This window comes from Canariomyces notabilis (assembly GCF_033297395.1).
Source record: "Canariomyces notabilis strain CBS 508.74 unplaced genomic scaffold N656scaffold_13, whole genome shotgun sequence".
Taxonomy (NCBI): Eukaryota; Fungi; Ascomycota; class Sordariomycetes; order Sordariales; family Chaetomiaceae; genus Canariomyces; species Canariomyces notabilis.
Genome location: NW_027041835.1, coordinates 412685 through 424899, shown reverse-complemented (window position 1 = coordinate 424899; position 12215 = coordinate 412685). Strand labels below are relative to the sequence as shown.

The following is a 12215-nucleotide window of genomic DNA, read 5'->3' as shown; positions in this document are numbered from 1 at the left end:
CGCCACGAAGACTATCCGGACGTTCGGTGGGGGCGCAAGGGATCTCGTTCAGGGCCCAACAGCAGATGCAAGGTTCTGGAATAAAAACTCGAAGATCCGGATCCTGTCAGCACACTCCTTGCAGTAGCGAGGTAGCCGCTTCATGATGACGCCCAACAAGCATAAAACCGCTCGATGTCAGGTTGGTTTAGTAATCCAGTGAATTCGGATGAACTGTGCTGGTTTGACCGAGTTGCTGCAACGGCCCGCCCACACGTACATACATATCGTAAAGTTGTACAGCAGCCAACGGCGACCAGGTAACGTAGCTTGCTGGGTAACATGGCGTGGTGGTGGCTGATCAGCACTGACTTGTCGGTTGTGACCGGCGGCACACATGCGCTCGGGTGGTCCTGACTCCGGAGCAATGACTAGGTAAGTATAAAACGGAATCTTTGGGTATATAACTATGAGGCTAGACACATCCGCTTTTGTCGGGCAGCCCCTATTGAGTCTTGGTTTTCGCCCTCCCGACCCATGACGCGGGCAGGGTTTCGCCTTCCAGCATCAGTCTCCATAGACACCACAGATAGCAGAGCGAGAAGCCAGCAGCACCAACACCAACGTTGGCCACCACCCACAGGTCCGGCTTGTCCGGCGGTGGAGCCAACGACATGGCCAGGACGTGCCATAGTGCCATGGCCAAGTAAAACGCACCGTGTACGAAGAGGGTTGCCCACTGGCTCAAACTGCGGGATCCATCCTGGGTGTAAGCGCTGATCGAAGTCGGTGGAAGACCCAGAAGATAAGCCCAGAGAAGCGTCAGGACCGTGTACGGCACCACCAAGTCGACTCGTTGCAACAAGGGAAACATGGTCCAGCATCCGAGAATGTTGGCGAAGCCGACCCAGGCACGGGTATTCTTACTGAGTCCCTGATTCCCTGCCAGTAGCAAGGTCATGGGCATCAGGGGGAGCAAGACACTCTTTTCGTGGACCTGATAGCTGAACAAGAAAAAGCCCCATGCTGTGGTCGCAAACGCCAGCGGTAGCAGGGTTTTCCTCGGCCGCAAGAAGAGAACAAGGTTCGGAGGAAGGATCGACGCCAGGGTCGCAATCAATGCACCACGCTGCAGCAGCTTGGGCGGATAGTTTTTGATCTTGACAACCACATTTAGAGCACACCAAAAGTTGGCAACCTTGTCCTCGAACAGGCCGCGAGCGAAAGGGAAGACCCGGTGGACCATCTGTACTAGTTGTTCGACCACAGGGTAGTAGAAGGCTTCCGTGTCGAGATATTCTGCGAGGCCTTGGAACAATGGCAGTGGGGGGCGAGGCCCGTCGAGGTCAGGCCGAGAATCGATGCCGCGCCTTGCGTCGTAGAGGGCGCCGACGACTAGTGGCAGTAGCAGGATCACGAACGATGCTACTGTGATTGCTGCGATTGAGACGAGACGGGGGATGTTGATTCGCGGGAACACGCAGCTGCCAAGGAGGTAGGCAAAGACGGACAAGGCGTAGTACAGCGCCATTTGCTTGAAGCCCAGGGCGGCGACGAAGAAGACGGCTGACCAGAGATTGCGGCCTGCCAGCATGCTGGACATGCTTGCTACCACAAAGCCAAGCATCACAGTATTGTACTGGAAGTGAACATGGTCAATGAGGATTGTGGCGGGCTGCATCAGGATGGCGACAAGGGCAACCGAAGCAGGCCAGCTTGCAACGCCATTCAGCTTGCTGAAACGACGGACGAAGACGACGACAGCGGGGACGTAGATCAGGTATTCCGACACCACCACGGTGGCCCTCATGAATATCTTCAGCGTCGGGTCGTGTATGCCACGGGACGAGAAAAGAGCGAACCAGGAAGGGTCGATGAGCGAGCCGACCTTGCCGCAGAGCCAGCTGTGGTACGCCGTCAGAGGCGGGTAGTCAAGGCCCCACCATTGCAAGTCGTGGAAATACCATTGAGATATGGGAAGCTGTGTCGTGATCTCCATCCAGTGCCGTTGCGCCTCGTAGTCGCCAAACATGGGCGGTTTCTCGAAGCCTGCGCAACACGTAGTGTCAGTTCATCTGTCGAGATATAAGCCAAGGACTAATTGACCAAGACTTTGCTTACCCGAGTAGCCCCAGAGTCCGGCAGCCCAGCGGAACAGCCCAGCGGTCATGAGGATCAGAGGCAGCAATTCCCATTGCGAGACGGAGCCCCTTGCCGGCCAGAGAAAAGCAGCGAGGGGGAATGACGGAGTGCGAACCGATGTCTCGACCGAGCTGGCACTGCTGAGGCTGCCTGTCGCGTTGCCAGCCCGCTGCTTGGCCTTCCGCCTTGGTTTATGAGGAGAAGGCGAAGGCCCGGCCATTGTCACCGGAGATGCCGCAGATGTCGGGGCGGAGGAGGCCGCATATGTGTAGAATACGGAGGATGTTGGCTTGAAGTCCACACTTGTCGGGCTTTTCCTTCGGTTACGCGCAATGTGGCAGCAGACCGGGATAGGTGAGTAACTGTGGGTCGTTTGTAGCGAATTGATGGAGCTTGCGCGTTCCAAGCTCCCGGGGATACGGTACAAGTACTGTACCTGACTTTACGCGTTGATGTTACGGTACGGTACAGTATGTACAGTACCTTACAGATACAGTAAGGTATGTATTATGGGCCGGCTCCAGCTGCAGCTTCTTCTGATGTCACCCCTGCAACTCACAGCCCCTCATCAGAACTTCACAATACCTACCTGATACTTATAGGTTCAGGATCATCAAACTCCCAGCCGAATCCGAGATCAGACAGATAAATGCAAGCAATTAACGAATTCTAGACTTTCCCGAGCACGCAAATTGAGGCAGAGCTGAGAATGCCGTACCCGTTTGTTCTGCCCACCACTTCCTCCTTCTCCTTCTCGTCCAGCTTCGACTGTGAATCACATCCCTCCTTACCCCTCCAAGCCAGCACCCACCGCGGTGTCGTGCGTGATACTCTCAAAAAGCACAAGCGTCTGCCTCCAACTTCCCAAGGCCCCAATCTCACATCGGTCATATCAGCCATCCAAACCTACCTCCCTTACCTCTTCGCCATTGACAATGGCCTCTCCAACAAACCCATACACGGCGAAGAGGTCTCTGTCATCCTCAAGGCAACGCCGATAATAGAATGGCGCCCAACTCTGTCCAGTAGCCACCTTCCAGGCCGTGAACTTGCGCGCGTGAAGATTCAATCTCTCGAGTATGAGCTCTTCTTCGTCCTGTCGACACTCGCAAGCGCCTACACGCTCCAGTCGCGCGTGGCTCTGCAGCCGCTGTACCAGACCACCACGGCACCCGTCGGCACCGCCCAGCGGCAGACGGCCATAACCGCCGCCAGCCGCGCGCTGCTCGACGCGGCGTCCATCTACGACCACCTCTGCGCACGGGCCGACGCGCTCTTCCTCAGCGGCGGCGCACCCCCAGCGCCGCCATGCGCCGACATTTCCGCGCCGACGATCCGCGCGCTCCGCTCCCTCGCCCTCGCCGAGGCGACCCTGCTGGCCGTGCTCAAGGACGACCCCTACCCGGCCGTCGTGGCCCAGGCCCGCAACCCGAACGACACCGAGTGGATGTACAAGGCGCCCGACATCCCCAAGGTGCGGGCGCACCTGTTTGCCAGGCTGTGTCTGGCCGCGGGGGACCACGCCGCGCAGGCGCAGGCGCAGGCGCAGGCGCAAGGGTCGACGGGGAGAGGTGAAGGTGGAGGCGGAAAGATCAGCGAGGCGTTCGTCAAGTACCTCGAGGATCTGCGCAGGACAAGTCGCGCCCGGGCATGCCGCTTTTTCGGCATCGATGCCAACCTCGGCGGCCAGACGGGCACGGCCATCGCCTGGCTGCATGCTGGGTTGCAGGAGTTGGGGGTTGAGCGGAAGGCGGAGGGGACTAAAGGCGGATTCAGGGGGTTGAGGAAGGAGTGGAGCGAAAGGAGGGAGGATAAAAAGGTGGAACGAGGCTTGGATTGGGGTACGGATGCGGGAAAGCTGGAGGAGACGAGGGTGATTGAGATGCTCGAGGCAAAGTGGACCAAGCAGAATGATACGGTGAGTAGACGGTTTTCATTATGGCATGGCCCGAGGTGTGTCTGATCATCTTTGCCTTTAGTTGCTCTCGCAAGTGATACCACCGACCGGACCGCTACTTGCCCAGATGCCCTCGGGTCGGGAGATTCACAGCATCAAACCCTATCATCCGCCACTTCTAAGCCCCGATCTCCTGGAAGCCATGCGCGCGCCGCCAGAGAGGGCGGATGACTACGGCGGCTATTCAAGTTCGGACGAAGAGACGGCCGTTGGACCCTCGCCGATCGGGGCGTTTCCAGGGAAGGCGGGGGATTATAGGACAGGGACACCAAACTATTTTTGATTATGGTATATCAAGGAGATCAAGCTCCATCAATAAAATGCCTTCCCTATTCTGAGACCAAATTGCGCCGATATGACCATGCGCTAACCCAGTAGAATCGTTTTATGAACCCCAATGCATCCGGAGAAAACCTACTCCTCATCGTCTTCGTCCTGGATGACACGCCGTCTCCGGCGGTTTGAGGTGTCGGTGGGAGCCGGGGCGTCGTCATCCTCGCCCTCGGCATCCTCATCTGGCTCGGCCGTCCTCTGCCGCTTCGGCCGAGGTGCTTCATCCTCGTCATCTTCGTCGTCCAATATCTCTTCCTCCTCTTCGTCGTCTTCCACCGCCTCGCTTTCTTCATCGCTATCGACCAGGAACCCATCGTCCATGTCGTAACCATCTGGACGCCGTGCCCCACTGGGAAGATCATCATCCGAGTCGTATTCGTCGCGACGGTGCTTCTTCTTGACGGCCCCGGTAGCTCCTCTCTTTCTCCCCGCGGCCCCACCACGTCGGCCTTCAATGTCGCCGATGGAGAGTGCACCGCCCTTGTACCGGCCGTCCGCGCGAGCAGCTGCCGTCTCGCGGCGACGCTGGAGCTTCATGCGCTCCTTCTCTGCGAGCTCGGCCTGTTTCTTCTGAAGCTCCGGATCCTCGGTTGTGACGATGATCATGTCGGCTCCGCGGTCCTTCTTGGCGCCGGCGAGATGTGCCTTCAACCGCTCCAGCGCGTGATCCTCGAGCTCTTTGTTGGGCTTGACAGTGAATTGCTCCGTGAAATGCCCCACGACAAGCAAAGAATTCGTTGTCAGGTGTGCGGCCGCGGCATAGTAGTGCGCGTCCTGCACTTCTTTGTATGGCTTATTGCGTGGTGGCGCCAGAGGTTTGGACTGGATCTCGAAATGCTCATCCCCAATCGCGAGTGTCACAGAGCCATCGCTCCATTGGTACATGTTTGCATTACTCTGCATGCGTCCCGTCTTTGGATCGCGTCGGAACATTATGGCCGGGATGGGATTGTCGGATTTGGCGTTGTCGAGCTCCCATTTACTTGGCTGCCATTCGTCGGGCTTGTATTCCACTGGGTTGAACTTGAGGAATTCCGGGACTCGAAGCGAGTGCAGCTATTTGGCTGTAAGTATCACTAGGGTCCAGAATCGCAGCAAAACCATGACTTACACTGCCATCTCTTGATCGCGGAATGCGGTGCCGGTAAAGAGGAACTTCCACGACAAGCTTCTCACGAAATTCGCGGGGCTCCTCGTCGTCATCGCGATGATGCGCGTCAGAATCTTTGTCCTCCCTATCTGACACCAAGTCCCGATCACTCTGGGCTTTTTCGGCCTCTGAGATGGCGTCGTCACCCTCGCCGCCCTCATCTCCGAAAAGGTCGTCGCCTTCCCCATCGGGAATGTTATCGATTAGGTCCTCGGAGTCAGACATGATGCTTCGATCTCGATGGAGGAGCAAAAGAATCGGCTTCGAGAATGATCAGCGACTCGGATGGTATGGGTAGCGAAGCTGCGCAGCTAATCCGTTGTAACGAAGGTTGGAATAGAAGCAAACAATGGCGATGCTGTTGCTGGTTCCCGTTAATTAGATTAGATAACGTTAAGAACAAAGATCTTTGCTGAGTAAGCTGAGGTCCCCTTGTAATTTGAGACTTGAGAGTGGATCTTGATTGGGCGGTGTGTTTATTGTTGCATGGAAGTCGTAACGTTACTGGAAGGATGTTGGCTCAGGAGGCAGTGGGGTAACTGGGGTTCGGTCCCAACGCGGGGGACATAGGGGTTGTATCCATCGTGGACATGCCTGGCCAGGAGATGCAAAGTCCCAGACTGATGTGAAGCCATCCATCAGTAAACAGCGGAATCAGCAAAACTCTGAACGAAGCGGCATACATTTGAGCTATTCCCAATCCATCTGTTTGCGTCTTTCAACGACGAGCGGCATCGTCCCTCTCTGTTTTCGCACTGTTTGCTACCAGACGCACACGACCATGTCCAACCTATTTTCTGGAATGTGAGTGCCATTGCCTGGGTCTGCTCTGTCCCCCACAACATCCCCAACGCCCGCCCAAGTCGATCAAGCCATCGGCGCCGTCCAGATTTAAACGGTGCAGAAGAGCAGCAGCCTCCCAAGCAGTCGGCCACTGAAGACAGCTCGTCGTCTATCCTTCCGCACGTGGGCTTTTTTGACCCAGAACGAGGGTGTGCGTTTTCAGTGCTGTTGTACGGAGTCCGCTGCAGGGTGCTCTGAACAAGTGGAACTTTACCCGATCGAGGGCTTCGAGCTGCAGAGCAGCCAACTTTATCAAGCCATTTGCAGTAGGGCAAAGCAACGTCGGAAATCTGGGCTGGTTGGAAACGGTCGAAAAGACGATCTGACATAGGGCCCATCAGTGTGTTCTGTGTTCCTTCCCCTCAAAAGCCCTCCAGCTTGCTCCTGTCTGCGACGGTGAGAGGCTGAAGCGCGCCTGCTTGAGGTGTGAACTACACTATTCGTGGCTGGTTGAGACAAAGTTTTGCGGTAGCATTAGGTTCCCAACTCCATTGGGCGCCTGGTTCTACTGGCCGCCACAACCACCACCTTATTTGCAGACTCAACTACCTGCTAGTCATACCCATCCTTCTGCTAACGCTTCTGCACAGCAACGCCCGCTTCCGTGGGCAGAGAAGCCCAAACTCTCCAGGAACAAGCTCACCCAGTGCCGAGCAGCAGCTAACCGCTCAAGCTGCGGTCAATGCTCCCGAAGGAAGCCAACCTTCCTCCGCAAACCTTGCAGTGAAGCTCCCGCCACTCCCCAGTTCGCCCTCACTTGCTGAAACCATCGGCATGGACCAGGCCAGTGGCATGTTGCCCTCTGCCGAGGAAATGCTCGCCTCATACCATCTGCCCGCAGTCAAACCCCTGTGGCTCAACGCCAACTACGCAAAGCACATTGTCAAGGGCAATTTTCTCACACTGAGCGCAAAGCCCAAGACTGTGGAGATGGGGGAGTGGATCGCACATCAGGGTACGTTGTCTGTTGGCTGGGAACCAAGGCGATGAGACTGACGAGCTGCTAGTTGTTGACCACTGGAGAATGCTGATCACTTTCATCCGCTTGGTGCACGACAAGGAGGAAGATGGCTCTTCAATCTGCAACTCTAGAAGATGTCCCAAGATGTCGGCTGGAGCGTGAGTCTGCTGCTGCCCATTACTCTTCTCCGCCACTTGTGACTGATGAGGCCCAGTAACCATTCTTTCACTTGGTTGAACTCTCGGCTCCAGCCCGTCGAGATCCCTGCCTACGAGTACCTAACCCTAGTCCAACGGTACATCACAGGCAAAATTGACGACACCAACATTTTCCCTACGGATCCCGCTGGCGTTTCGTACGCAGACAATCCCGCCTTCTGCGCCCCGTTGCCTGACTCGGGCCAGGACTGGGTGGGTAAGAGGAGCGGGTTCCCCCAGAACTTTATGGAGACGTGCCAGACGATTTTTCGACAAATGTTCCGCGTCTATGCCCACCTCTACTGGTCGCATTTCGACGACATGTTCAGCCTGAATCTCGAGAAGTCGATGAACAGCTGCTTCAGCCACTTCATCCTTACTGCAACCACGCTCAATCTGCTCAAGAAGGCCGACCTTGAGCCTATGCAGCCCCTGATAGACCTCTGGGCAGCTCTTGGAACCTTTCCGCAGGGATCCAAGGCTTTCGAGATTGCGAACCTGGCGGTTGGACAGCTGCTTGTTCAGAAAGCCGGAGGGCCACCGCCGACTCAATAGTCCTCGACGCGTGCTTGGATATGCACGGAGCCGGTGAGGGCACCATACTGGATGTTATTGGAATGCATGGCCTGGAGCCGCTACCCAAAGGTCCTGCTCAAGGTGCTCAAGAGCCGGCTCCACAGATTCTGTTCAGCTGCATACACGTGAAGACAGAGATACCCTATCGTCCATCGCTGTAATTGAGTAGATGGAGGCACAATCCAGTAGCTGCCATTGAATGACGGCGCTACATGCCGCGGCATCTTGCATATCTATAAATGGTTTATCGGTTTCCATTCTCTTGGGAACTGAGAAGATAGACGGAATTCAGGGGATCAATAAGTGGCCAGCTCGAATGGAAGAACAAAAGCCGCCGGGAATGCTTGCCTTTCGGTCTCGGTCGTCTCGGATTCTATATATCCACAATCTCTCAATATATGTAAATATCCCTCGTTCATTATTACTGACGCCGCAATCGAGATCCCTCTAGACTCATTTACCAATATCGTAGAGAATTGGGATGGACTGGAGATACCAATTACAAACATACTCATGTACCTTCGTATTTCCGCAGGACATCCCGTCTTCCCCAGTGGGGACAGCAACGGGAGGAAGCTCTTCCCCAACCGTGCTTCGACCCACCGAAATCACCAGTTGGCCAATCATGATTTGAGGTTTGCCCTTAGCCGTTCGAAGCAGCCTGACATCACCAGCTCGGACCTTGGCGCGGTCATGTCAATGAATCGGCGCCACACGGACCTTGCGTCTTTATCAACGGCCCATTTTCGACAATATGTCCGTGGTTTTCGATGATGAATTTTCGACGGCCGTTCAAGTTGTATTTCGGTTATCTCGATTTCCCGAATGGCAGCCTGGGATCAAATATAATCTACCCGCATATAAGTTGAGACTACACTGAGCCTCCGTTTCTCCAATTCTTCCAAAGTCATACCCACGTGGCGCCAATCCGACCTACCAAGCGTCTACTCTCGCTCGAACCTCCCCACGTCGAGCTACCCGCACAACACCATTTATCCAATACTCGTCGCACGTCGTCAGCAGCCTGGGGCTGCCTAGTGTCTCAGGGAATCATCGTATCGGAGGACTCAGGCACCGCAGCCACCCTGCATTTTTATACGTGCGCCCCCGTGTTAGGGGCTCGGCCGGCAGCCTTTGGTTGCTGGGGCCTGCGCATCCCGTGACGTCGATTTGTTGTGACTCCCAGCCATCGACCCTCAGATGGACCCGCCAAAGTACCAGCCGCTACCGGGCGCACCAAGCTCGAGGTCAACGACACCGGCCGGCCCTCCATCCTCCTCCGGCCATCCCCCTCGGCGCCGGAAGAACCACAGGGGCGGGAAGAAGAAGAGGGCTAGGCGAAAGTCCTTTTCCATCCCACCCGATGAGATGGCCGCGGACGGCGTCGATTCAGGGGCTTTCTATTCTAGACCGAGTCACAACATCAGCGCGACGAGCCTCGAAAGCGAGGCCCTTTTAGACCATAGGTGAGGCAACGCTTTTCTTTTTTCCCAAACCGGTTCCTGCAACGGGCTGACCATCTGGATTAGAGATCAAAAGCCTTTCTTACGTACGAGACGCCCGTCAACGATGACGGCAAGCGCCTCGTTTCCGGCCCAACCACCCAACACCAGATTAGAGGCAATGACCAGGGGGGAAGGCGGTGACGAAGAAGCCGATGAAGGGGCTCCGCTACTAGCCAGCACTCCCTTTCAACGGAGCGAGACATTCGGAGGCTATGGGTCGAATGAGAGCCCCCGGCTGGTAAGGTCCCGGCGCGGCTCAAGCCAGGGAAGCAGCAAGAAGTACAATGTCAATTACCCTCCATCGGTCCCGGGGACACCTACACTACGGCCATCCGACCGTAACTTGAGTTTTGGCGATGTGATGATGAGAGACGATCTTGAAAGCGGTCAGCGGTCACCGAGGGCTAAGCCAGACCAGGGCGACAGCCGCGGCTTTCCTGCATCACCATTAGAAAGGAGAAAGACAATCGCCCTACAGGCCCAAGAAGACGTTTGCTTTCCCCAAGAGGGCCTCTCAGATATCGGAGATGATGAGCTAGCTGCACGTGACCTCGCCGCATACCGCATGAGGTCACGGAGGAGGCGCGGACAATGGCCAGATTTATCGATCCTGGACGAATGGAGCCGACTCGAAAAGGAAGGGCGAAGCGAGGAGCGCCGGGCTAAGAGAATCACGGAACCCCAGTTAATCAATGGAAGGCTGAGGCCTGTACACCGCGGCTGGTTCCAGGCAGAGGAGGTAGCGCCCTACCGTTTTACGTACTTTAACGAAGAGTTCCAGAGCACCATCCACAGCCAAACTATCTCGGAGCTAGTTCAACCCGGAGGCACCTTTAAGGAGCTCTTCATTCCTGATCCTCCGCTTCTCTCGGACTCGGATGATGAGGAGGAGGCAGACGAGGAGCAAAGTTCTGGCTTAAATCAACTGCTGGGAGGCCACAACGGAGACCTCAAAGCACCGTCGCGTCAACCGTCTGCCGCAACCACTCTGGGTTCCGAACCGAGGAAGCAGTATACCACTGGGGACGGTCCCGCACCGGCCGAGCCCAGACAGGACGGGGGCGCCCAAGTACCCTCGCGATTCAAGTCTCCCGACCTGAAGTCACCTGAACCGGAAAAGAACGCAAAGCCTCCAAAGTATGGGGATCGACCAGTATGGTGGCTGGATATTCTCAGTCCGACCGAGCAGGAGATGAAAGTGATCTCAAAGGCCTTCGGCATCCACCCCCTTACCTCCGAAGACATCATGATGCAAGAGCAGCGAGAGAAGGTGGAACTCTTCCGAAACTACTATTTTGTCAACTACCGCACCTTTGACCAGGACCAGAACAGCGAGGATTTTCTCGAGCCAGTCAACATGTACGTCGTCGTGTTTCGCGAGGGCGTCCTGAGCTTCCACTTCTCAGCGACCCCACACCCGGCCAACGTGCGGAGGCGGATCCGCCAACTTCGGGACTACCTTATCCTCACATCCGACTGGATCTCGTATGCGATTATCGACGACATCACGGACGCCTTCGGCCCGCTCATCCAAGCCATCGAGGACGAGGTTGACGAGATAGACGAGTCGATCCTGATGATGCACTCGTTAGATGACCAGGCGGCAAAGGACAAGCAAAAGGAGTACTCCGAGAAGCTTGACCCGGGCGATATGTCATCGGGCCGCGATATGCTGCGCCGGGTCGGGGACTGCCGAAAGAAGGTCATGTCGCTCTACCGGTTATTAGGCAACAAAGCGGACGTGATCAAGGGGTTCGCAAAGAGATGTAACGAGCGGTGGGAGGTGGCCCCAAGGACCGAGATTGGGCTGTACTTGGGCGACATTCAGGATCATATTGTGACCATGACGTCGAATCTGAGTCACTACGAGAAGTGAGTTGCCATTTTCATTTCCCTGCCATTGCGTATTCATAACTTGATCCTCCAGCATAGGATAGGATACTAACCGGAGACAAACAAGAATTCTGGCCCGATCTCATGGGAACTACCTCGCCCAGATTAACATAAGGATGAACGAGCGCCAGGAGCAGACGGCTGATGTGCTAGGAAAGCTCACGGTGCTGGGTACCATCGTCCTGCCGATGAATATCATTACCGGCTTGTGGGGGATGAACGTGTGGGTTCCGGGACAGAAATATGAAGGGGACCTAACGTGGTTCATGGGGATCACCGGGTCCCTATTGCTCTTTGGGCTGGCGTGCTATTGGACTGCCAAGAGGGTGTACAACATTGTTTGATGGGATCAGCGGTCAGATGTGGTAGACAGGTCTTTTGTAGTTGCTTGGATGCCCAGCGTCGGCGTCCATTTTCCTCCTACTCGCACGGATGGATGCCTTATGCAACGTAGGTTGTTCCTGGTGTTACGGTATCGCTGTCAAGGATTCCACTTTGTATTCCTTCAGTATTCAGCAAACGATCTTTAGAGTGTAGAAGGAAGGCTACCTGCATAACATGGTAATGCTTGCATGCTCTCATTCTAGATGCAGGCGGAATATCTGAACTATGGGTACGTATAAACACTGGTTAACCTATTATTCGAGCACTCTACTGGTACGAGAATTGACCCACATCT

At 55.7% G+C, this 12215-nt stretch overlaps 5 protein-coding genes across 5 annotated transcripts; 3 read left to right on the top strand and 2 right to left on the bottom strand.

Moving 5' to 3' along the window:
- Nucleotides 1-484: 484 nt before the first annotated feature.
- N656DRAFT_710518 (glycosyltransferase family 57 protein) lies at nt 485-2341 on the bottom strand (the record flags this gene model as incomplete). The annotated part of the gene is made up of 2 exons (XM_064811681.1): nt 485-2028; nt 2101-2341. The coding sequence occupies 2 exons, from the start codon at nt 2339-2341 to the stop codon at nt 485-487; spliced, it is 1785 nt and encodes a 594-aa protein (XP_064669478.1).
- Nucleotides 2342-2830: 489 nt separating this feature from the next.
- On the top strand, nt 2831-4361 carry N656DRAFT_732966 (uncharacterized protein; the record flags this gene model as incomplete). The annotated part of the gene is made up of 2 exons (XM_064812675.1): nt 2831-4039; nt 4101-4361. 2 exons carry the CDS (start codon nt 2831-2833, stop codon nt 4359-4361), a joined length of 1470 nt encoding a protein of 489 aa, XP_064669477.1.
- A 93-nt stretch (nt 4362-4454) lies between these two features.
- Nucleotides 4455-6087, bottom strand: N656DRAFT_128042 (uncharacterized protein). The gene is made up of 2 exons (XM_064808575.1): nt 5523-6087; nt 4455-5467 (listed from the first exon to the last, which is right to left on the bottom strand). The coding sequence occupies exons 1-2, from the start codon at nt 5784-5786 to the stop codon at nt 4493-4495; spliced, it is 1239 nt and encodes a 412-aa protein (XP_064669476.1). The 5' UTR covers nt 5787-6087; the 3' UTR covers nt 4455-4492.
- A 255-nt stretch (nt 6088-6342) lies between these two features.
- Nucleotides 6343-8117, top strand: N656DRAFT_790060 (Mob1/phocein; the record flags this gene model as incomplete). Its single annotated transcript, XM_064816840.1, has 4 exons — nt 6343-6365; nt 6995-7359; nt 7412-7523; nt 7580-8117. 4 exons carry the CDS (start codon nt 6343-6345, stop codon nt 8115-8117), a joined length of 1038 nt encoding a protein of 345 aa, XP_064669475.1.
- A 1221-nt stretch (nt 8118-9338) lies between these two features.
- On the top strand, nt 9339-11880 carry N656DRAFT_710872 (cora-like Mg2+ transporter protein; the record flags this gene model as incomplete). Its single annotated transcript, XM_064811708.1, has 3 exons — nt 9339-9604; nt 9668-11515; nt 11604-11880. 3 exons carry the CDS (start codon nt 9339-9341, stop codon nt 11878-11880), a joined length of 2391 nt encoding a protein of 796 aa, XP_064669474.1.
- Between the last annotated feature and the right edge of the window lie 335 nt (nt 11881-12215).